The sequence below is a fragment of the Dunckerocampus dactyliophorus genome, chromosome 8 (assembly GCF_027744805.1).
Source record: "Dunckerocampus dactyliophorus isolate RoL2022-P2 chromosome 8, RoL_Ddac_1.1, whole genome shotgun sequence".
In the NCBI taxonomy this organism is placed as follows: Eukaryota; Metazoa; Chordata; class Actinopteri; order Syngnathiformes; family Syngnathidae; genus Dunckerocampus; species Dunckerocampus dactyliophorus.
Genome location: NC_072826.1, coordinates 8,785,608 through 8,808,140, shown reverse-complemented (window position 1 = coordinate 8,808,140; position 22,533 = coordinate 8,785,608). Strand labels below are relative to the sequence as shown.

The 22,533-nt window shown below is 40.7% G+C and overlaps 2 protein-coding genes across 9 annotated transcripts; both read left to right on the top strand.

Moving 5' to 3' along the window:
- The first annotated feature begins 238 nt into the window (after positions 1 to 238).
- On the top strand, positions 239 to 11,883 carry LOC129186346 (limbin-like). Of its 8 annotated transcripts, XM_054784535.1 has the most exons (24): positions 239 to 471; positions 564 to 705; positions 807 to 876; positions 1,107 to 1,282; positions 1,393 to 1,449; positions 2,293 to 2,479; positions 2,565 to 2,665; positions 2,806 to 2,871; positions 2,974 to 3,108; positions 3,347 to 3,486; positions 3,704 to 4,028; positions 4,312 to 4,551; positions 4,944 to 5,119; positions 5,214 to 5,373; positions 6,749 to 6,925; positions 7,016 to 7,308; positions 7,390 to 7,564; positions 7,783 to 7,929; positions 8,190 to 8,417; positions 8,994 to 9,223; positions 9,304 to 9,391; positions 9,496 to 9,671; positions 10,745 to 10,897; positions 11,109 to 11,883. In XM_054784535.1, the coding sequence occupies exons 4-24, from the start codon at positions 1,112 to 1,114 to the stop codon at positions 11,524 to 11,526; spliced, it is 3,843 nt and encodes a 1,280-aa protein (XP_054640510.1). In that variant the 5' UTR covers positions 239 to 471; positions 564 to 705; positions 807 to 876; positions 1,107 to 1,111; the 3' UTR covers positions 11,527 to 11,883. The 8 variants fall into 8 exon arrangements, with proteins under 8 accessions (XP_054640510.1, XP_054640505.1, XP_054640507.1 ...); XM_054784530.1 differs by having other exon boundaries at positions 239 to 705; positions 2,568 to 2,665; XM_054784532.1 differs by having other exon boundaries at positions 239 to 705; positions 10,808 to 10,897.
- Positions 11,884 to 12,110: 227 nt separating this feature from the next.
- On the top strand, positions 12,111 to 16,627 carry LOC129187009 (cytokine-like protein 1). The gene is made up of 4 exons (XM_054785850.1): positions 12,111 to 12,611; positions 12,687 to 12,731; positions 14,576 to 14,722; positions 14,809 to 16,627. The coding sequence occupies exons 1-4, from the start codon at positions 12,471 to 12,473 to the stop codon at positions 14,908 to 14,910; spliced, it is 435 nt and encodes a 144-aa protein (XP_054641825.1). The 5' UTR covers positions 12,111 to 12,470; the 3' UTR covers positions 14,911 to 16,627.
- Positions 16,628 to 22,533: the final 5,906 nt, after the last annotated feature.

The following is a 22,533-nucleotide window of genomic DNA, read 5'->3' as shown; positions in this document are numbered from 1 at the left end:
CAACCAATCAGCGACAACACCAACTTTGCTTTCAATATAAAGGTTTAGGCGCTAAAAGGAGACCCGGGCATACGTGTTTAAACCAGCATGGATTAATAGTCGATTTATTAAAAATATATATTCTAATTCTATTTATTATTTTGACTAACGATATATACGTGTTAACAGAACTATTTCGTCGGTGACTTTTTTAGTTTGAAAAACCCAACCGGAAATAGACACTGCAGTCGACTGTTTCGAAAAACATTTCCCTAACTTCCCAACTTTGGGAAATGCTTACGGTGAAAGCAATAGATGTGAAATGGGCGCATTATTCTTTGGGCGCATAACTTGACTTGTGTTGTTCTCTTGTTGCTCTCCAACTATGAAGGGATTAATTTACGTTTTTCAACCACGACAATGCAAGTTGTTGGCTAGCGGCTCTCCCGAGTGAGAGCTGGCAGCGGCCAACTAGCCAAAACAAAGTTTCAGGTACATTTGATGGCGGTAAAGGTCACAATATGCTGCATTATTTTAGTCAAGCTCCAGGTGTTGTGTTTTTTTCCGACAACTCCATCGTCCAGCTTGTGCCCTAATGGCTTTCGAGGAGAGACGCCGGGCGTTGTTTGGGAGTTTATTACTGGCCCTCAACGTCCATGTAACGGGATATGTCAGTATACGTGCTGGTGGTCCACACCGTGTACAACCATTTTGTCCATCAACAAAGTAAGTAGCCCATTAATGAATATGGTTTGTTGCTTAACATTAATAAACCGATGTCAGTGCACTGCATTTACTGGATTGTTTTTTTATTTTCCAACTGTCAGACCAACTTGAGCTTCCATGAAACGAAACATAGTGGAGGGAACCCAGCAGGGCATCAGCTTCATAGACACTGTGTGTACAGTATATGGAAGTGTTTACAATGCGCAACATATGGACAAAAGTAATGCAACGCACCTCTGTGTTGAAATTCTTCCTCATACCGAAACATACAGGATAATTCGAGCATTCGAAGCATTCCATGTTCATTTCCTTTAGGGGGCTCACTACGTTTGTCCATATGGTTTAGCACTGAACCTAGAATGTGTGCACATGTGACATTGTTTTTTCTTTGGGTGACACAGATGCAATGGAATTTTGTGATAAATATTCTTCTGAAAGGCCTCTGTCTTCATCTGCTCCTTCCGGCCCTTGGACACACTCAGTTTACACCTCATTTAGCCACATCACAACCATTTTACACCTTCGAGAGCGCAGAAGCTCACTGACCAGGTACAACCCTGGCCACACACTGCCTCAGGTGACGTTTTGTATTATTTCTAATTGAAGGTTTTCCAAACATCGTCTGTTGTTATACTGTACATTTCCAAAAGAAAGAGCCTTGAAGGTAACTCTTGGATGTTTCTGCAGCTTCAAGGTTTGACATCTCTATCCACCTTTGGGGTCAAGTTTCACAAATGTGCTCAGGTACGTTACCGTAGCTGCAGCTATTTAAAAGTCCAGTATTATACTATTTTTCAACAATTTTAAATATGTTTCAGAGGTCGCAAACAAGTGTACCGATAACTGAAGTGAGGTGTCAAAGTCTTGCCTGGATGCTGGAATTTAGACAGTTTAAAAGTGCTTTTAGTAAGCCCTGCTGGAAACATGGTGTTTTGTGTTTGTAGCTTTAATGCTAATGAGCTGTGTTTGTCCACCCTGTCTCCACATAGTGTTTGGCTCCAAGAAGAGCTATTGTGCACTTTATCCACTTTTTACCTATACAGTTGTCCAACAGGAACAAGAGGACACAAACTTTAACAACACTAGCATAGCTATGTGAGCTACAGTGCTAGCATTACAGTCACATTTTAACAGCACCATCAAGCGAGGTTAGCCTTTTGGCTGAAGAAAAACAATGATAAATCTTGCAGCTTCCACATTTATAGCTGACAGGTGGATAGGTGGCTCCTGGCTTTATTTTAAGATGTGTAGCGTAGCCTGACTTTTAACAAAGCTGTCCTACATGAAGTGGTACACGTATACACCATGGGGTCATCTAGCTTGGGTGTAATGTCCATTAAGAAAGAAGTTTTCCATTCATGACATCATGAAAACACAGAACTTCGAAAGGTACCATTTGAGCACCTCTTCTGTCAATTGAAAGGAGGTGAGGGAGATTTTTCTTACATTTGGTGGTCATAAACAGGTTTTAGGGACACATATTACTTTTAAAACGGCATAAAAAAAGGTTTTCAATTTTGCATAACAAGGGACCTACAAATATACCAATCTGCTCTGGAGTGTTACTACCAGTCATTTGACCCCCAGGTCCTGGCTGACGCGGACCCTCCACAGTTGACGTTCTTTCTTCTGATTCACAACCTGAGTCCAGTGGGCGGCACCAACCTGTCCCAGGTGGCCATTCGGGACTCGATATTTGGAATAGTGCCTCTAAGAACTGAAGGCAGAGTTGTGGAAAGAGGATACCAAATGTTTGCTGTTGATTCTCTTTCTGGTATGTCAGGGTTTTGTTTTTTAACGTCCCATTTTAAATATTTGTGTTTTCAGTAATATTAAAAGAAATCATTTCAACTTTTCAGCAGGATCTCAAATTATTGTCAATTATACTGCTCAAATAAGGAGTCATAAAAGTGAGGTTCTGGACCTTCCTGCTTTTCTCACCTTCTCTAATTTATCACAGGTACTTTCTATTGTTCAATGTGTGCTCTTTTAAACGTTTAAAACTTTATCCCTTATACATTATTGGTGAATACCACTAAAGACCATTAGAGCATTAGCACTTATTCACACACTTAGTCCTGTTTTTCCCATTTCCCACAGAATGACGTCAGCATGTATGGTCCATTGACAGCTAATCTAACATTGAGGGTTAATTCCACTGACAGGGTAAGCTGTACTGTACAATGTTATGAATGTGTTGATATATTTATATATATATTAAACTTGTGCGCAATATTATATTATTTTCTTTTTGTTTTGTTTTTTTAGATTCATCCAAATCATGGTGTGCACTTTGCTGGATTTGTTAGCGGGTTCTTTGTTACTTTGGTGCTACTGTTTCTTGGCTTTCTGGCCATGAACGTCTTAGGTCCCAGAACCAGACTGAGTCTTCTCCAGCAAAAGGTAATACGATGTGTGCTCTACTGTTAAAAAAAAACAATATTTTAATTTATTACATTTTATATATAATATATATAATATTATTGTCTTATGCTATGTATAGCACCCTGTGACTGTCTGTGAAAATTGCTCTATCAATACATTTTACTTACTTAAAACATACATTTGTATATGTACATGGTTTACTTCAGTTTAACCTAATTTACTAGTTTTCTGTTTTTTTTTAATTTTATTTGATCAGAAAAACAGAGGTGATCCAGATCCAGAGTATGCAGACTGTAACATGAATGAGACTGCGAAAGACGAAGCAACTTTTGAAGACAAGATTGTTGACATTATGGTGCTGGAAGACCCACAGAACATGAACCAGGCTTTGGAAAAGTGAGCAGCAGACTGCGAACAATAATCTTCCAATACGTAACCATGTCAAAGGGCAGTAATTCAAATGAAATAGTATTTTTGGCTTGCTACCTCCAATCATTTACCTTTAGGAAATAGAGACATTTTAACGGTGATATTTCCTGAATGTCACATATGACAAATTCAAACAAACTGTTACAATTAACATTTTTTTATGCCGATGCATTGTCCCTTTTAGCCTTGAAATGTCGACACTGCTGCACGCCACCAACAACTTGGAGGCCACTAGGATTCAGATTCACAAGGATGTGCTGTCTATCTTGTTGGGCCGCCTGCGGACTCACGGCCAGGTCAGCGCCCAGGCCCAGCAGAGACTTCTCAGTGTTCTCCATGGGCAGCTGCTCGGTATGGAGGGTCGGCTGAAGGAGGAGCGAGGGGTCCGCATGGCTGCGCTTGCAGGCCAGTGTAACCTGGAGACCAGGGAGGAGATGGAAGCAGAGCATCATAGGGTAGCTGCAGAGAAGGCCCAGGCTGAACTGCTGTGTCATCATGCAGATCAACAGGTTGTCCTAAAATAATCAGTAGATATGTGCTTTAGTTGCTTTAGATCGCAGATGTGGGTAGACAAGTTGTGTGGCATATTGCAGCTATAATAATAATTTGGTGCTTAGCTGTAGCGCCTTGGTGCTCATTGTGTAAGCTCACAAAAAAGCATAGCTTAACTATCCTAATATTGCTCGTGTGGTTTCTTAAGTCTTAAAATATCATTCATTGTGCTTATTTGGCTGGTGAAGAATCTCTTCTATTGCACGCAGCCGTTTATGTGTATCATGATGACTCCTTTAGGAGCTCCTCCGGTATAATGTTCTGCTGGAGAAATTGCACAAGCTGAGCCAGGCTCACCTGCAGCGCATCCTGTTGGTTCGCCACGAAGAAGCCTCTGCGAAGGTCCAGAGGCAAATAATTGAATGGCGGCGTGTAGAGCTTCATAAGATCTTCTCTGAGGAGCTGGAGGAGGCCACAAAGATGGGCGAGTTGGAAACAGGCATAGCCAAGATTCTTCAGCACAGCTACTTTGAATGTCAGGTGAGCAACCAGTGAAGTCATGGTCACTTACTGTACAGGTATATATGTTTTGCTCATGAATAATTTACACTTAAGCATTAAAGTAGACTTTTGTTTGCTGAGTGGGTATGTTTGGGAAATGGGAGATAACACAAGAAATTGGTCAAAGACATCCAAAAAAAAGAAAAATGCGGATACTGTATCATTATTATTGGAACCTGATTGTTAGTGTCAGTATCATAAACAACTGGATGATGCCCAGTGGGAGACATTTTATTTCTAGTTTAAATGTTTTTTATTGGGATTTAGGGTAAATAAACGGTATAGGTACAGAAGCTTTTACTACAGCTTCCAACCTGAAAATTGGTATTTATTTTGCAAGCACATGGTATGACATTTCTGTCTGTGTCCAGGATCAGCTGGAGGATATTCTGGATGTGGTTGTGGCCAACTGGCGTTATATGCTAGCTGAGCGCCACGCCCAGAGGAAGTTCCTATTACACAGCCTGCACAGCCTCAATAGTCTTATTTCTGACACCTTCTCCAGCACCTCCTGCAATCTGGACAACTTGTTCGCACATGTCAGAAGGTTGCCGCGTTGTAATATAATCATTTGCTGCTATGAGTTCATGCACAATATGAAAGCTATTAAGTTGATCACACATTGGTTTCTTCCCCACCAGAGGGAGCACAGTGTCTGCAGAACAGCTCAATCAGCTCCAGGAGAAGGCCCAGAAGGATCTGGTGATGGTGAGGCAGAGACTGGATGAGGCGCTGGGCCAAGAGAAGAGAGCCATGCGATGTGGACTCATCAAGAAGAGGAGGGAGCTCATCTCTGACATGGTTTGGAGCATTTATAGTCGTATAGTTTGCTGTGATGTAGAACCCAGTGTTTGCTATACATTCATTCATGGTGGTCCGCCACAAATAAATTTCGACTGCCACAGATAGATTTGGCACAACTTTTTTTTGTTTTAGATTTGGCGCTACCTGATTGCCCTCACTTGTAAACACATTATAATGGGACTGTCTGTGTAGCTTGTCGTTACAACTCCGTACAGTAGATGGCATCTTAACTCTGCCTCATAGCACACCTCATATGGGTATACCACAACTGACTTGGTCGTGCATTATAATGCATCAGGTCATCTATATAGTGAGATATTAGATGTACAATGACATGTACATTATCTTTAAAATCAGCAAAATGAAATGAAACCAATACCTGTAAGTCTATCTTATGCATGTTACCCCTGTTATCTACCGTCCCTCCACCTGGCAACCCAACACCACATATAGATTACAGTCTTATGGGGACACTGGAACAAGACTACATCATGGCAGATTTCTTTAGCTCAATGTGAGGGGAAAATTTATTGCCCAAAAAATATTGATACTGCAACATATAATTTGTTGAGAATAAATAGCAATCAATAGAAACCTATTGTGGAGCGGATTCAGTTCAGTACTCAAAATCAAAAATTGAGATCACATGTTGATTGTGTATGCTCAGCAACGTCTGGTCATGCTCCTGAAGAGATGATAATCTCTCAGACCTGGATCACAGCATTAGTCAAAATAAATTAAATTATTTTGTTTTGAAACCATTAAATATATTTTTTTAAGTGAGTGATGGAATCTGGAATCGTATCTTAATTCACTCAAAATCAACTTTATTAGACAGATTGTCTATTGGTGGCAGATGGTCATAAAATAATAACAGGCTTTATTGTGATAACCTTTTAGTTAACAAAACCAGAGGCAACCACGTAGGCAAAGGTTTCTCAGCATTGCACACCGTTATTCACTACTGGCTCTTTGTTTGACAGCTAAAATGTGTACTCCATTTTTGAGAACTGACTCCAAGTTCAACTTTTACAATAGAGAGCTCTGCCAAACCTCCTTTTTGGCCCCTAGATACAAATCTTGTGTTGGGTCAAAGATTCTGCTGGTATGCTGTATCCGCAGTTGCACTCAAGCCTCATTGTAAATTAAATTTACCGGTATTTGAAGTAGTTTGCAATAAACCAAGAAAACAAGTTAAATAGCTCAGCAGATCTAATATTACAAATGGTCACATTTCATAATAAACTGGCAATCTATTGAATGTTTCCACCTTTCAATAATAAATGTAATTTACAGTTGGTTGTATAAATTTGAGTGCAACCAACCGGTGCACAGTATTTGTAGACTGAATTTGTTGTCCTACATTCTGCAGCTTAGAGTCCACATACAGAGACAGAAGGACCTGTCTGGTCTGTCAAAAAATCAGGATGGAAGCATAGAAGTAGCCCAACAGCTGCACTGTTGGCAGGATCTACTCACATCTCATAGCTTGGAATTTGCTGAGCTTATCAATAACCTTGACGAGGAGGCTGCAGCGGACATCCGCAAGGTACACAAGCAATATAAACATGCTTGACCCAATGAAAAATACTCAAAGGGCTACACTGAACTATTGGGGTGTCCTTTGTCTGTTGTCCAGGTGACCATGCGTGTGATCCAGATCTCCATGGCAGAGGTCAAAGCCATTCAGCCCTCTACAACGCAGACCCTGCTCACTCTCCTGCCTCTAGGCATGCAGCGCTCCCTGCTACAGGTAGAACCCGAGGCAGGCCAAGGAGGGAGCACACTCCTGCAAGGCCAAGAGAGACTGCATCAGGAAGGCAAAGCAGCCTTACACACCCTCAGCTCTACCAGGGATAGCCTGCAGAAAGCCCTGGAGAGGGAGCTGCAGGAGCAGAGGGAGCTCAGGACTCACTACAGAGCTTTCTTCAGGTCCGGGTGCTGATAGTATGGAATGACACCAGTTAGTCATACTACCGTAATCATGATAGTCCTCTCATGTTTTCTTCTCAGATGTTTATGCTCATCCCAGTTGACTCTCTCTGATGATGAGCAGATAAGAATCAAACTTGAGTTCCAGAAATGTCTTTCTGTGATGGACCGCTGCCTTATGCTGTCTCACGCCGTGTCCAGAACCAAAGTACACACTTCCCTCTCAACTTGGAGGAAGGACAGCGAGCGACAAATGGTGAGCACATCAGCCTCATGCGTCATAAATGTGCTTCACTGTAATTTGCCACTAAAGCCTCAGTGGCTTAGATAGTGATACTATGCCCAGATTGCGCCCCACTGTGATATGACTGACTTATGAAACAAGAAGGCATGTTCATTTCTAATCACACCAGAACAGCAGGCTTGGATTCATTTCTAAACTCCGCAGTGGCCATTCTGTTCTTTTTATTGCAGATAAATCCACATTTCACGGGAAAAGCCATTGAGTCCAGTCAGAAAACACAAGACACAGCTGACCTGTTTCATGTCCACAAAAAGCTCAAAGAGCAGATACAACTGTTTGAGAAGGAGAGGGAGATGGAAAACATAGTTAAAGACAAGGTACAACAGAAAATCGTGTTGGGTCTTTGTTCCTGAGTTCAATATGTCAACCCTGTTTTTATATGTTAGCAACCCTTGATCAGTTTATATTGTATGGACAAAAATAATGAAACACTTACAGGAAGTGAAAACAATCAGTAATTATAGCATATCCACAATTTTGTTTATGTAGTGTATGATTGGACTGTATAAGATTTATTGTCTAAATGGATCATGAGGTGATGTTTGATTTATTATGAATACTGGAACATATCCTGCAGGTCATGGAGGAGATGAGAAAGGAGAGAGAGGATTACTTGCGTTCTCAGGCAGACAGTGTGGCAATGCAGATGACTGCCATTCACTGCCAGAAAGCTGAGAGGAGGACCAAAGTGTTGGAGACGTCCAGAGCACTGCTCACCCTGCACAGCCTTCTCATTCATCACCTTCGAGAGACAAAGAGTCTGGAGAGACAAGAAATGGCCCAAAGTATACAGAAGCACTGCACGGTAGGGGGGATTTTACTTCATGATTAACTATGAGATCGTGTTGCACTGTGACCAGAGAGATGCACATGGCTTGGTTTAAATTAATTTACACTCACAGGACATTTCATGACTTCTCAGAGGTTTATGTTTTATTTTACCTCTCGTTTGTAGCCAATTAAAGTAACCCAAATAAGCTCTCAGAATTATTCGGTGTACGTTCTACAACAAAAAGCATATTTGCGCTAGCCTAACTGAAACAATTGTTTTCTTACATTTTAAGGACAAGTGCACATGGACATAGAATTTAATAGAAGCAGGGCCACTGAGGAAAAAGTTTCAACATGACAACCGCATTACAATTTTACATAAAACACTAAACACTGTAATTGACTCTGCCTATCAAAACTGAGCATTATTTTTTTCATCCAGCCCATGCATTTGGCCTTAGTTCATACCTAATATTTTGGCCAGTGAGTGTATAATGGTCAATCGTCTCATTCTAGCCAAAATAATATATTCATATATGTTGTAGTCAGTAGATTGCTTGAAGTTAACACTTTCAATTTGTGATTATTACCTTTTGCTTGTTTTCTGCAGGGCTTGGAGGAAGCAGAAGAGCATCTACAGGACGAGATTGGAAAGCTGGGTAGGCTAGACTCGGATCGTAGGTCAAATCGAACACACACAGAGGACGCTGACGCTGATGACGCAGAAGAGGACGACAAGGAGAAGAACCTGTTTGGGCTACAGCAGACGAGTAGAATGTCATACATCCTCCAGGAGGCTCTCCATAAGTGTGATGAAGTCATTGCAAGACTGGCTTTGAGGTGGGCTTGCAGACTGTCACTATCAAGGAAACAGTGCAGGCTTTGTGTTCACCTACAAACTGTTCAAACTTGTATATCAGGTTGCAGGAGATGACCACCAGCAATCAGGCAATGGAAGATTTAAGAGAACAGATACAGCTCAGGAGACTTCATTCCAACTGTGATCAGGTGTTATACAAACTTATGAATGGAATTCTACAGTATGTGCACGTGCTTCATTCGCTTGCTATTTGTAATCACCATGTTATCCTGTGATCATATCTCCTTCTCAGGACCTAATGTTTGCAGTTGAACTGGTAAAACAGAGTCGGATATCTGTTGAGGTTCTTCTCGAGCTTCTACGACTGCTCGTGCCCACAATGCCTGAGAGTGAACTTTTGTGCATCACTGATGCCCTCTGCCCCAAGCAGCACTGCGGTTCATCCTCTACAGAGCAGGAGCCTTCTGGGTAAGGATCGAATCACTGATTTGATATTGACCATTTCATACATTAAAGGTCACCTGTTATGCAAAATCGACTTTTTATCAAAAGGTACTCAAACGGTTGCTTATGAAGTTCTGGGTTTTCATGAATTCATGAAGAAAAACCCTCCTTCCTCATTGACATGCTACCACTTCCGACCCGTCCCTAGCTAGGTGAGCCTGGCCTGTGTATGTGCCTTCCTCTTTACAGAGGGCAGCTTTGTATAAAACAGGCTTTGTCACACATCTTAAAAGAAAGCCTGGTGTTTTATTTATGATTAATTCTCCTATCGGGATAATACTTTTGCTCAACACTTAGGTGGCACTTTGGTCACACGTGATATATAAAGTGTGGTTCGTTTGACTTGTGAGTGCCAATTTCCATGCAGCATATGTGTCATATATTGTATAATAATGTGATAGCCAGTCACTTTGCACAACATAAATACAAAAAACATGACTTGATATAAGCCACAAAGTTAGGAAATACAGTATTGCACAGTATAATGAATGCTGTAGAGCTGCGTGAGAGTATACCCCTTAAAGTCATGATTTTATATTTGTAATCCTTCATTTACTTCTATCTGTCTAAGAGAGAGTCGTTAGGTAAAAAATAAAACACAACGCACTGAGAGTAGGAGAAACATGGGAACAATAAATGTTGTTTGAACAGTTCCACAAGGGTCATTTTCCCAAAACCAAGATGAAGAGATAAATGGTTTTAGCCATCATTTAGTCAAGTCTGGCCCCAGTTGAGTTTGGATTAAATTACTGCTGAATAATGTCTCACGCATGAGATCCTTTGGATCTGAGTGGAAACCACTGAAGGGATGAAAATAATGCCAGTGTTTTTCTTTTCTTTCCCCTCTAACTCTTGTGCTTTCCTTTTTTTGGTATTTGATTCCAGTTTACCACTTACAGTATCTGAAAAGGGATTAGGTTTGACATATTAACATAAAGCTGGCAAATAGTTGTTTTGTCATTGTCACGGGAAGAGAAAGTTGGAGCAACCTTCCTTTTCATTGACGGTTATTATGATATCAATATCTTTATTAACAGTTCTCTTACATTTGATGGACGGCATGACAGCCATCCAGTTGACATTAATGACACTCTGACCAGGTCTACCCTGCTTCTTCCTGTCAAACTGAGGGAGGACCTTGTGCACAGAAGTATGATAAACATGCCAAGTTGCTGTGTGGAAAGCATGAGGTGAGTGACCAGATGCCTATTAAGACATGTCTCACCATCAGGCCCAATTAGACCTCCGGTAGTCATGAACTCCACAGGCCTCATGGTGCTTGATAATGAGGTGAAATTTGCATGTCATCAGGCAATGGATGCATGATACACTGTACATGAGGTATATATGTGAAGTTGTGAACGCTACACTCCTTAAAACAGCGGCTCCTTTGTCATCCAGATCTCACAGACTGCAGGAAAAGAGGCAAAGCCTGATGGAAAGACTTCTTCCCTCTTCTTGCCCGCCACTTCCAACAGATGTTGCAGTAAAAGGGAAGATGGACAGCTTTACGAAAGCAAAGCAGCGCCAGTTTAAATCAGCCATGACTGAAAATGCACAGCAGCAGCAGCACAGCGAGGCTGCCAGACAAAGGAACACAGAGGTAGGGAACGAAACACTGCACAGCTCAGCAGAAGAAGAGGACGTGATGCCGACCTCGGCCAACGTGGATGTGATCTGCCAGGCCACTGGTGAAAGGCTGTTTGTCTTTCGCGATCCGCCTCAATCCCACGTTAGTATTACCTCCCCCAGGAGAAAAAAGAAACGGAACTTTCTGAATTTGAAGAAAAGCTTAGTGGCTCCAACATCTGAAGCCTGACATTTAATCATCCAACCATCCATTTTCTGTACTGCTTCTCCTCATTAGGGTCATGGGTGAGCAGACTACGGGTGAGAAACGGGGTTGCAAGTCACAGAGATGTTCCTCATTTAATTAGCAATAATAATAATAAACCTCTGTGTTTTTATACATTTCCAATATATGCTGAAAAACTACAAATATTTTTTTAAGACTTGGGGGGAGGGGAAGCGCAAAAAATTGTTTGAATTGCCTTTATTAGCAAAAAATAGGCAGTATTTCCATTGTTGAACCTTCAGGCCTGCCAAACTTTATTTGTATGTTTCACCTTGGTATCTTTTATACTCATGACGTTTTATGTGGCACTCAACTTTGTACTTCTAAAGTAAAGTCAGTTGACTTGTTCTGGTGTTTTTCTTTGCTGACATTGTGATTAACAACAGATGGATACACATCCTCAAACATATAGTCTCAATCTTTTTCAAATCCTTGCAAATGGAACAAATTATAAATAGCCATATAGTCACAGTCAGATGCCAAATGTTCCGTTGTACCATAAAGTGCAAAACATTGCATGTCTGTGGTTTTGTGGTTTGGTGTGACATGGGAACAAGGTGCCTGTCTGGCTCTGTGCTCTCATAACACATCCCGTCAAAATCCAGTGTAACACTAGTCATCGATTCCCCAAAACAGTGGTTCATTTTGCTGTTTACGTTGGTGAAGTGCATGACAACGTAAAGGATTTCATCTCAAAGTGACACTTCACTACTGCACTCCAAAACACAGCAGCAGTAGCCAAACGTTTCCCTCGGTGTTGCTATGCTTACACGTCATCTGTCTTTTTTTCTACCCCTCCATCACTTAAAGTTCACGTCCTCCTCTTTACTGCTTCAGTGGCCGCATAACATTTTGGTAGCCCTGCGCGCAGACTGACAGGCAAGCAGCGCGCTTCAACCATCAAAAACATGAAGTGGGGATTGACGATTGTGTGCTTGAGCTTTGTGTGTCTGTCGGAGTGTGCACCTCCGACTTGTTACTCCAGGGCACTCAGCCTCAGCAAAGAAGTGATGACCCTGTTGGATAAGATTCACACTTATCATCGCACGGTAAGCGAGATTTTCTTCGAGCCAGTCCACTGTCTACTGTACATTATTTTCATTTGGCTTGTCTTGTTTTGGTAGAAAACGTGTGCTCGGGACCTGCCCACCATCTTCCTTGACGTGCATGTAAGTTTCAGTAGATACCGGTCACGACATTAGGTACACCTACAATGCAATACAAAAGTGAGAATGCTAAAGCTCAGTTTTGACTTTACTAGTATGGAAATTGAATTGCACTGTTGTGGTAAATGGAATACAATAATGAGTATAAGCGGCATAGAAAAAGAATGGATGGATATTACAAACCCTCGTGGGTAACGATGCTGCAATACCTTATTGATCTGTACTGTTATGTAGTTGTTACTGAAATGTTTTGCCCTTATGTCCCAAAATGCTTGAATCAGCTCTCATTATACTGCAGCGCAAACTAAAACCACAGTAACACATATTGTTAAATGAACGCATCTATGACAGTGTTAAACAACACTGAGCATTATTAGGCACAGTTCTCGATACCAGGGGTTTTGAAATTGAAGCACACTAGTGAGCCTCACAGAGAATATAATACTGTAGTGGCCACTGACGCTAGTAAAGCCATAAGATGGTAGTTGAGTAACAACGTTTTTATTGCAACAATAATGGTTACTGTCGGCCGTAACCACGCCACTAAAAGCTCACCAGCAACCACAACATGGCGCTTCCTCAACTGACGCCCCAGACGACACCCCCCCCCCCCCAAACCTGGTGCGTTTACGGTAACTCAAAACAGGTCAGACACTCCAGAACACAAACATGCATAACAGCAACACTTCAGGGTCGCTACAATGCAGGTGGGATCTCACCTACTTCTCAAAAAAGTAGAGCACATTTCATCATGCCAGACTCTCTTTGCTCTTACTATAGGAATAGAAATGATATATTCATATTGTCTGTGACATAACTGAAGTTAAGGCTAACATGCTACCGCGACACGCCGCTGGTTTGAGCAATGCCGGCTGGCTCCTCCCCCTCCAACCCTTCGGCGGAGTTTAACATGCACCTCCAAATAATTTTAACCGATGAGCTGTGATTGGTCAGCTGTTTATTCGGACATCATTTCTGTCCCAAGTAGGTTTAGTTATATGAATAATATATAAATATGAGTGACTGATGTACAATATCGATTACTTCCAGCTCCAACAACGCGCTAGAGGTCTATTAAGTTACCATTGTTTGCCACTGTGGTTGTTCACTCTCTGAAAAACACTGCCCCAAGCGCTTTGGTAGAGAATTGCAAGTCACGCGCTCAGGCCCAGCGGAAGACCTGTAACCGGATGGAGACGCTGTGAGAAGGGAGGGCATATAGTGACTATGCTGTAGCATAGTTCAGCCTTGGGGTAGTATGTTTGAAAAATGTGTTTTTCTTCATTTTCTCAAACCGAGGATGGAAACCTGTTTGCACCACTGAAAGGAAAAAAAAATCCGAATGGTAAATTAGAATTATGAGATAAAAAGTCAAAATTATGAAATACAAACTGTGCATGTGCCGCCGCTTTCACTGGAGCCTTTGTCACGTAGAATTCGGCACATGTGTAGTTTGTTTCTCATAATTTAAACTTTTTAGCCCATAATTATGACTTTGTTATCACATAATTATGACTTTTTATCTTGCAATTTCAACTTTTTATCTCATAATTTTGACTTTTTATTTCATAATTATGACTTCCCATTGGAATTTTTTTTTCTTTCAGTGGCAGAAACGGGCTTCCTAAAGGCTTGCTTCACACTTTGAAAGCTGCTGCTCTATACAACTCCTGAATTTAATCTTTTTAGATTATACAGGTGCACCAAAATGCTGTGGTAAGCGCGAGTACACAGTCTAAATAAACATAACAGATCAAAACTAAACCTACTTGTGCTCAATTTTTTTGACATTGTGGACCTTTTTAATGCCAGTCAAAACAAAACACAACATGGCTTTATCATTGTAGAACTCCTGCATCACAACCAAGCTGCGGGACTTCCTATACGTGGTGCTCAACCACCCCAGCCCGTACTGCAGGGAACGACCCAGGATAGTGCTGCTCAAACGTAAAATCCAAAACTTGTACTCCATCATCACAAGGATTTGTTATCGGGTGAGAGCATCTCAAATATCTGCTTCGGGTCTGACTCATCTGTTTTGCAGCTCCAGCGTGACCTTGTGTCTTTATTGCTTTGGCAGGACCTGGTGTTTTTCACAGACGACTGCGAAGCCATCGATACCGGACACAGCAGGCCTCACTTTGCAGAGGACAGGCTACAGCTTCTGCAGGAGGAGAGATAAGCAACACAAGGAGTAGCGTGAAATAAGCACTCAAATACACAGTGCACACATACAAGTATAATGTACATTTAGCAACGTATTCAACCATAAGCACCATGGTACGACTTAACTGCACATTCATTTTAGTGGACATGCATGGTTACATTCCTGCAATGAGGGCAGAACTTTCCACAGGAAATTTGCCGAATGCCAACCATGCCGATGCAAACCTTGAAATAATAAATGCTTGTGAGTCGGGCTTAGCCTCTGCTTACTTTAGCAGGGCTGATCAAAGCTTTGTGTGTCATTAAGAGAAATAGGCTGTGTTGCCATAACCCTTGCTCTGACTCAAATGTCTTAAAAGGAGCACTGTTTGCAGCTTTTGGGGACCATTTTTAAAATTGAACATGCTTGTTGAAAGTTTTATGGAAGGAATATGTACAGTAGCATTGCTTCCAGTCAGGCCAAGACTTTGCAAAGTCATTGTTTGTATGGCTTGAAAGCAATATAGGTGCTCAAGGTTTAACATTTCATATTAATTGTAGTTGCCTCATGCTTGTTTGTCTTCTATATTTCAAAGCTTCCCTTTATGCAGTACACAAGAATAAACATTTCATTTTGTAATGATTTATTGATTATCTATCTGTCTGTGATTTATTACTGGGGGCATCTTGACTTTACACACGCTTCCTTGCAAAGCTTCCAAATGTTAAAATGCCAGGGCACAGATTTTCAATGGACAAAGCACAATGCTGACCACCAGTGGAGACCCGTACCACAAAAACATTTCAAGTGTTTTGTTTTCTTTCAAAGTAGTACATCCTAGTTTACCTGCAAAACCCCCTCTGAGCCCATCCACATGCTTCGCTATGGCAACCGCAACTGAGTAGGCAGCCATGATGTCACCTTTTAAAAGTGCTCCAAATGTGTCAAATTGCGAGGGCGTCGCTTGTGCACTCACTGCCCCCATCAGGCCACTCCACAGACCTTCATGCTGATCACGACAATGCGTCAAAGTGAGTACTTTTCAATAAGTACGGTGTTGCTTCCTGTATGTTTGTTTTGAGTGTAAATAATGCCCCGGAAGTACAGTGTTGTTGTTTTTGTGTGTTTGCACATATAAAGGCACATGCAGTATACAACAGTAATTCCAAGAAATACTTGCAAATCCTTTAATGTTGCTGTATGTCTCTCGTCCTAGACATTGAGATATTGCCATGGGGGAGTAACCGAGGTGAAGACAGAGGTCCCTAATCTCCCTAATTGCTCCCACGTGCTGGTAAGATCCATCACGGACGTTAAATTAATAATACATGCATATGTACTGTATTTACAGAAAACAAACCATGCAATGCCGTTATCTGCCACAAGATGGTAGTGTTTGCTAACATTCGCCATCACATCACTTACAAATTATCTGACCGAACTTAAAGATCAGATGCATACTTATACCGACACAATTGTGGTTTTGCAACATTGATTAAATAATTTGAAGAATTCTACATTTTACAGTACATTTTACAGCGTGCTATCCAGATTTAGTTCAGTTTATAATTTACAGTATTTCTTCACACCTCTTTCTATAATGTGTTACGCTGTTATACTAATCCCAACTCATTTATTATATTAACGTCCATGCAGTGAGGTATTGGGTAGGTAGTATTTAGACAATAATTCATACTTAATATACTTCAACACAATCAAAATGTGACTGAAGTGTAGATTCTGAGGTTTTAAGAAATTTATAATTCACCCTTTACGAAAAGTGAGTACACCTCTCATATTTGACCATTTTTACTACAGCATATCTTCCCAACGGACAATGTTACAGAAATGAGTAGTGAAGCAGTGTACAGTTTGTATGGATATTGATGTAGAGTACTGAAAATAGCTCAGCACAGCCATTATTGTCTAAATAGATGACAACACAGCACACCCTTGGGAAACCGGGCCACACTTAACAACATCAATCCAGTTTTTAAATGAAGCTTTTTATTATTAAGGGAGAAAAGAAATCCAAACCTACATGGCCCTGTGTGGAAAAAGTGATTGCCCCCTAAACCTAATAACCTGTTGGGCCACCCTTAGCAGCAACAACTGCAATCAAGCGTTTGCCATAACTTGCAATCTTTTACAGCAACTTGGCAGTCTCTTGCAGAATTGTTGTAATTCAGCCATATTGGGGGGTTTTCCAGCGTGAACCGCCTTTTTAAGGTCATGCCACAGCATCTCAATAGAATTCAGGTCAGAACTTTGACTAGGCCACTCCAAAGTCTTCATTTTGTTTTTCTTCAGCCGTTCAGAGGTGGACTTGCTGGTGTGTTTTGGATCATTGTCCTGCTGCAGAACCCAAGTTGGCTCCAGCTTGGGGTCACAAACAGATGGCCGGACAGTCTCCTTCAGGATTTTTTGGTAGACAGCAGAATGGTTCCATTTATCACAGCCAGTTGTTCAGGTCCTGAAGCAGCAAAACAGCCCCAGACCATCACACTACCACCACCGTGTTTTTACTGTTGGGATGATGTTCTTTTTCTGAAATGCGGCATTACTTTTGCGTCACATGTAATGGGACACACACCTTCCAAAAAGTTCAACTTTTGTCTTGTCAGACCACAAAGTGTTTGCCCAAAGGTCTTGTGGCTCATCAAGATGTTTTCTGGCAAAATTGAGGCGAGCCTTAATGCTCTTTTTGTTCAGCGGTGGTTTTCGTCTTGGAAACCGTTTTTCCCCCCCATTGTCTTTCTTATGGTGGAGTCATGAAAACTGACCTTAACTGAGGCAAGTGAGGCCTGCAGTTCTTTCGATGTTGTTGTGGGGTCTTTTATGACCTCCTGGATGAGTCGTCGCTACACTCTTGGGGTCAGTTTGTTGGACGGCCACTCCTGGGAACGTTCACCACTGTTCCATGTCTTTGTCATTTGTGGGTAATGGCTCTCACTGTAGTTCGCTGGAGTCCCAAAGCTTTAGAAATGTCTTTCATAACCTTTTCCAGACTTTTAGATCTCGATTCATCTCAGTTATGTTTTAACGATGGGGCAATCACTTTTTCACACAGGGCCATGTACGTTTGTATTTTTTTTCTCCCTTAATACAAAAACATTTCATTTAAAAACTGCATTTTGTGTTCAGTTGTGTTGTCATTGACTAATATTTAAATTTGTTTGATGATCTGAAACATTTAAGTGTGACAAACATGCAAAAAAAATAAAAATCAGGAAAGGGGCAAACACTGTATTTTCAGTGGATAAATCGATCCCGCTACACAAGCTGTAACTTACTGTAAGTTATGTCCCAGTTTAATTTCTCTCGTATTGTCCCTTTTGAGAAGATATCATAAAATGGTTGCTGAAATGTGAATACAGTTTTTTGTGGAGGTTACAAAGTGAATGGCGAAACTTGAGCAATTGAAACGTCCATAAAAACATCCATTTTTGACACACGGCTCTCTCCCCGTGCCCCTTCAAACCGTCCCGCAAGTTTGACGTTGACGTTCTCCCATTTCAGATCAACATTTCCAATAGGAGTGTGGTAATTATTCAAGTAGATTCCGCTTCAGAACCCTGCCCTTCTCTCTCCAATATGCCACACACACTTATTAAACACGTTTGAAATCATAAAATATGCAGGTACTCAACACTAATTAATGATGTAAGATGATCAATGAACAGATGGAAACTCAGTCACGCTACAGACATTATACTGTATGCAAGTTTCACTCTCGCAGCAACTATGGTGCGTTCAAGGACGGCCGAACAAAGTGCGAAATCTCAACGTTTGACAAAAAACATTTGCAGCGAAGCTTAAAGCCATAAACATGTAAGAATTGTGGGATTTATTCACAGTGTTGTATGTGCTGGGTACGTTTTACCTGTGTTATCACATACTTGTAAATGAGGGTATGAGATGCGTTTTTTGTGGGGCAAAAACAAAAATGGCAAATGTGCGGGGAGCCACTGTACTGTAGAAATTACATGACAGTTCATGCAGAGTAGTGTGTCTTTGTCAAGACAAGCGTGTTTTTCTTCACACTACAGAAAACCTCATTCAAATGCACTTTTGAACCACGTGAAGGTGGGTTATTAAGGAATCCTGCAAAAAAAAACAAAATGTTAGTCATCAGCATGTGGCCTATTAAAATGTGTTTTCTAATGCTTAATCGTTGTTGTTATTGATCGTCATTATCATCATTAAAGGGCTTCAGAATTCACATTGTTTTGTATCATTAAAGGCAAAATGAAAACAAACCGTTCAGTCAGCAGGCGACCGGATCATTTTCCCATTTTATGTTCTGTGACCCTGCACCAAAAAATGTTAAACGCTGCATCATAAAAACTTCGCCCAGGGGGTGACAGTAATCATTCTCTACTTTGTTGAAAGAAATATGCTTGTAAAGTAGAGATCACAAACCTATTTACATTAAAGGGCTGGTGATGCAGTATGTGATTCACTTTGCTTTATAGGGTTCTCAGGCAATTTTCCATCACATTAAGCACTTTTTATTACACCTTAAAAGACGTGTTGCCTCATTAGTCAACATAAGAAAATGTTTCCCCACTTAAAGTAGATGTTTGGAACATTCTGCACACTAGTTATGCTGCTTGGTAAATGTGGCTGCAGAAAGTTGCCAGTCTTACAGGGTTTGACGAACGCTTTCTTATAAATGCTAGAACAGTCAACTAATAGTTCCATTATTTGTATGTGGGAGTCATTCCGCAGTTGAGGGTCAGATGACAAACGCTGCATAATAGACATTGGAAGATCAGTTAGAAATTCTTGTAATCATTAAAAATATTCACGGTGGTGTTAGTTGCCGTGACTGTGGTAAATAAGAGCATTGTTGTAAAACTCAAGTCTTTTAACGCCCTCTTGTGGGCGCTGTTTGTCACTGCAGTAAAAATAGAGGCGTTTTCCAGCCCTCAATTCCTCCAAAGAGGAAATGCAGTTTGTTATTGTTCAGTTTGTCGTAAATATTACAAATGAGAAACCCCGGATATATCCAATATATCTCACCATTATGTGAGGCTGATCAACGGATCAAATTGTTATATCGACGTACTGCAGATTGATGTACTTTTCTGGAGTAATTACAGGACATGTCTATTAATTCCGTTCCTGTCTCTCATATTTGAGAACAGCTGTTTTTCTGCAGTGCTACTTATGATAGATCTTTTAGATAGCTGGAAGAAACTGCTGCTGATGTCTTAGCAGGTGACTGAACATTGATTTATAACATTCTGTAACTGCATGCTTCATTGATAATAGTAGCAGGGCACGCAACAGGCCCTGGATTGAAGACAAATATGAAAACATACGCTTGGAAGGTTTCACATGAAGGATTTATCATCTTTCGACAAGCTGACAAGTTGAAATACCGAGGGTTGTTTTTCTATTGGAGTTTGAAAGAAATGGTCAGAAAGTGTTGCAATTCAACAACAGCCCTTCGGTGTAATAAAATAAAGTTAATATGTGTGATGTGCAGGGCACGTGCTCACAGAACTATGTGCAGTAGCCGTCTCTGTATATTACTTTTTAATAAATGTTGCAAAGCAGCAATTATATCCGTGCAATTATTCATATGATCTGGATATTTCTGACTCGGAGAATTTGCAAGTGTGGCAATCATGGAAAAAAAATTCTATAAAGGTTTTTGAAACATTATTCAGAGCAGAAGTGTGTCAAATTTAGATTTTTTACACATTTTTCTGCAGCTGCAATAAGTAAGCCTAAAACTAAGCATCAGCTTGGGAGCTTGTTGGCTTGAATGGCATTTATTTAATTGGTGACCTGGAACCTTAAGGCCAAACAATGAATCAAGCAAACCCTTTTCTGACAACCTCGTAAATAGACTGACTTATGGGTGAGCATGATTTTGTGTAATACTTGTATTTGGGAAAGTCACACATAACAGATTTAACCTTAACCACACCACACACACACACACGCACACACACACACACAGGTTAATAGTTTCATCAAAGTACTTGCGACAGTTTCACTTTACCAAGACTTTCATTTGTTATTTTAACAATGATGTAATGACAATAGACTTAATTTTCTTGTCACCACAATAGAACCACAAAAAAAGAGCATAGTAAAGTGGCAACATTTTCCACTTGAACAATAGTAAGATGCTGCCTGATACTATAAAGATCATTCAAACAAGAAAGCCGGTGGTGCTCCAACACTTTTGCATAGAACTTTATTAGCATTACTGATAACTGCTGAAAAGACTCACCTGACATGTTATTTAAAATTAAACGTATTATTTTAAATGCAGACATATTTTCACATTACAATACATTATATGGTATATTATATTTCACCTGACATATTTCTGCAGAACAATTAACTACAATTATCATTAATGTATACAGTATAATCGTTTTTAACAAACATATTATATTATATTACATTTCTGTAAGTAAAACTAATATTATCATACTAACAAATGTAAAAATAAATATTTTTTTACAAACCATTATATTATTTCTATGTATATTCAAGGGGAATCAAATATCATTTAACATTAGTCAGCTTTTGATTTTGCAACACCTTGCTAATAATAGAATAGAAGTATGTGAAAATCAAATAATCAAACAAAAGAACACCTATTTAAAACTTTGTAAAAATAAATAAATGAATAAATAAAGACTATTCAGCAGCCACAAATGCTGATGAAAGGCTGAGAGACAGTGAGCACTTTCTTCTGAGGGATCAAGAGGATTGTGGAGTCGAACAGCAACCTGCTCCTCTGATCTTCTGGCTCATGTCAACAATTGCTGAGCGTTTTTGCTGCAGGCCACGACCACAGACAAAAGAATTTAAATGTAGATAATGGACCCTTTTTAATGTGACTTTTACACTGAAAGTAACAGACTTGGACTGTTTTGCAGCAGCCGATGTGATTCCTTGAGCTGCAGAAAAAGAAGGGAAAAAAGCGTGTGGATGCTTCCTGTTGTGCAAGACTCTTTTAGGACAGCAGCTTGTCATCGTGGGAGGAAATCACCGCAGCAGAGCGTCCCAGTCCCCCGTTGACATTTTAGGAATGATAAAAGTTCCGCCTTGCCTGGAGCTACAGCCTCTCTGGAGCCTGGCCTCCATCCGTCTGCGCTCATTACAATTTTTTTTTTTACTCCAATGCAATGCCTTTCTGCCTGAAAGTCATGCATTGCTCTGTAATTTGGAATGTTCCCACGTCCTCTTCCATAATGGTCTGTCATTGGGCTCATTTTACACCTCCGAACCCACACAAATGACATACGTGGACTCGTTACAAGCTCCAGTATTTATCAGTGACTCTTCAAGTGGGTGCAACTGGTTTGTCAGTGCCCCCCACCTCCTCCTCCTGCTCCTTAACCACCACATGATCCCCACCCCTAAACTCTGCTGGCGCCAACAAAATCTAGGTTAGTCGTCTCAAAGCAATGGGCAACAGCTGTAGCAATACATTCCTCCAAATAACATGTGACAAGTTGAAATTTTTGGACTCGCACCACAAGGCTGTCACGCATGCGCACAAAAGTGCACGTTATGGCGAAAAGTGCTTGTGGTGCACGTGTGCATAAATCTGAAGAAACATCCCTTTCCTTTTTTTTTGCACGCTAGTCAATTACATAAGGGGGGGGGGGAAGCCATGAGAAGGAA

What these genes read in the sequence shown, in the direction of transcription:
- LOC129186346 (XM_054784529.1), top strand. Translation starts at nt 481, where the DNA reads ATGGCGGTAAAGGTCACAATATGCTGCATTATTTTAGTCAAGCTCCAG. An exon ending in GTCATCATGCAGATCAACAG is followed by an intron (nt 4,029 to 4,311) that starts GTTGTCCTAAAA and finishes TGACTCCTTTAG; the next exon opens with GAGCTCCTCCGGTATAATGT. An exon ending in ATTGCAAGACTGGCTTTGAG is followed by an intron (nt 9,224 to 9,303) that starts GTGGGCTTGCAG and finishes CTTGTATATCAG; the next exon opens with GTTGCAGGAGATGACCACCA.
- LOC129187009 (XM_054785850.1), top strand. Translation starts at nt 12,471, where the DNA reads ATGAAGTGGGGATTGACGATTGTGTGCTTGAGCTTTGTGTGTCTGTCG. An exon ending in TTCACACTTATCATCGCACG is followed by an intron (nt 12,612 to 12,686) that starts GTAAGCGAGATT and finishes TTGTTTTGGTAG; the next exon opens with AAAACGTGTGCTCGGGACCT. An exon ending in CCATCTTCCTTGACGTGCAT is followed by an intron (nt 12,732 to 14,575) that starts GTAAGTTTCAGT and finishes TTATCATTGTAG; the next exon opens with AACTCCTGCATCACAACCAA.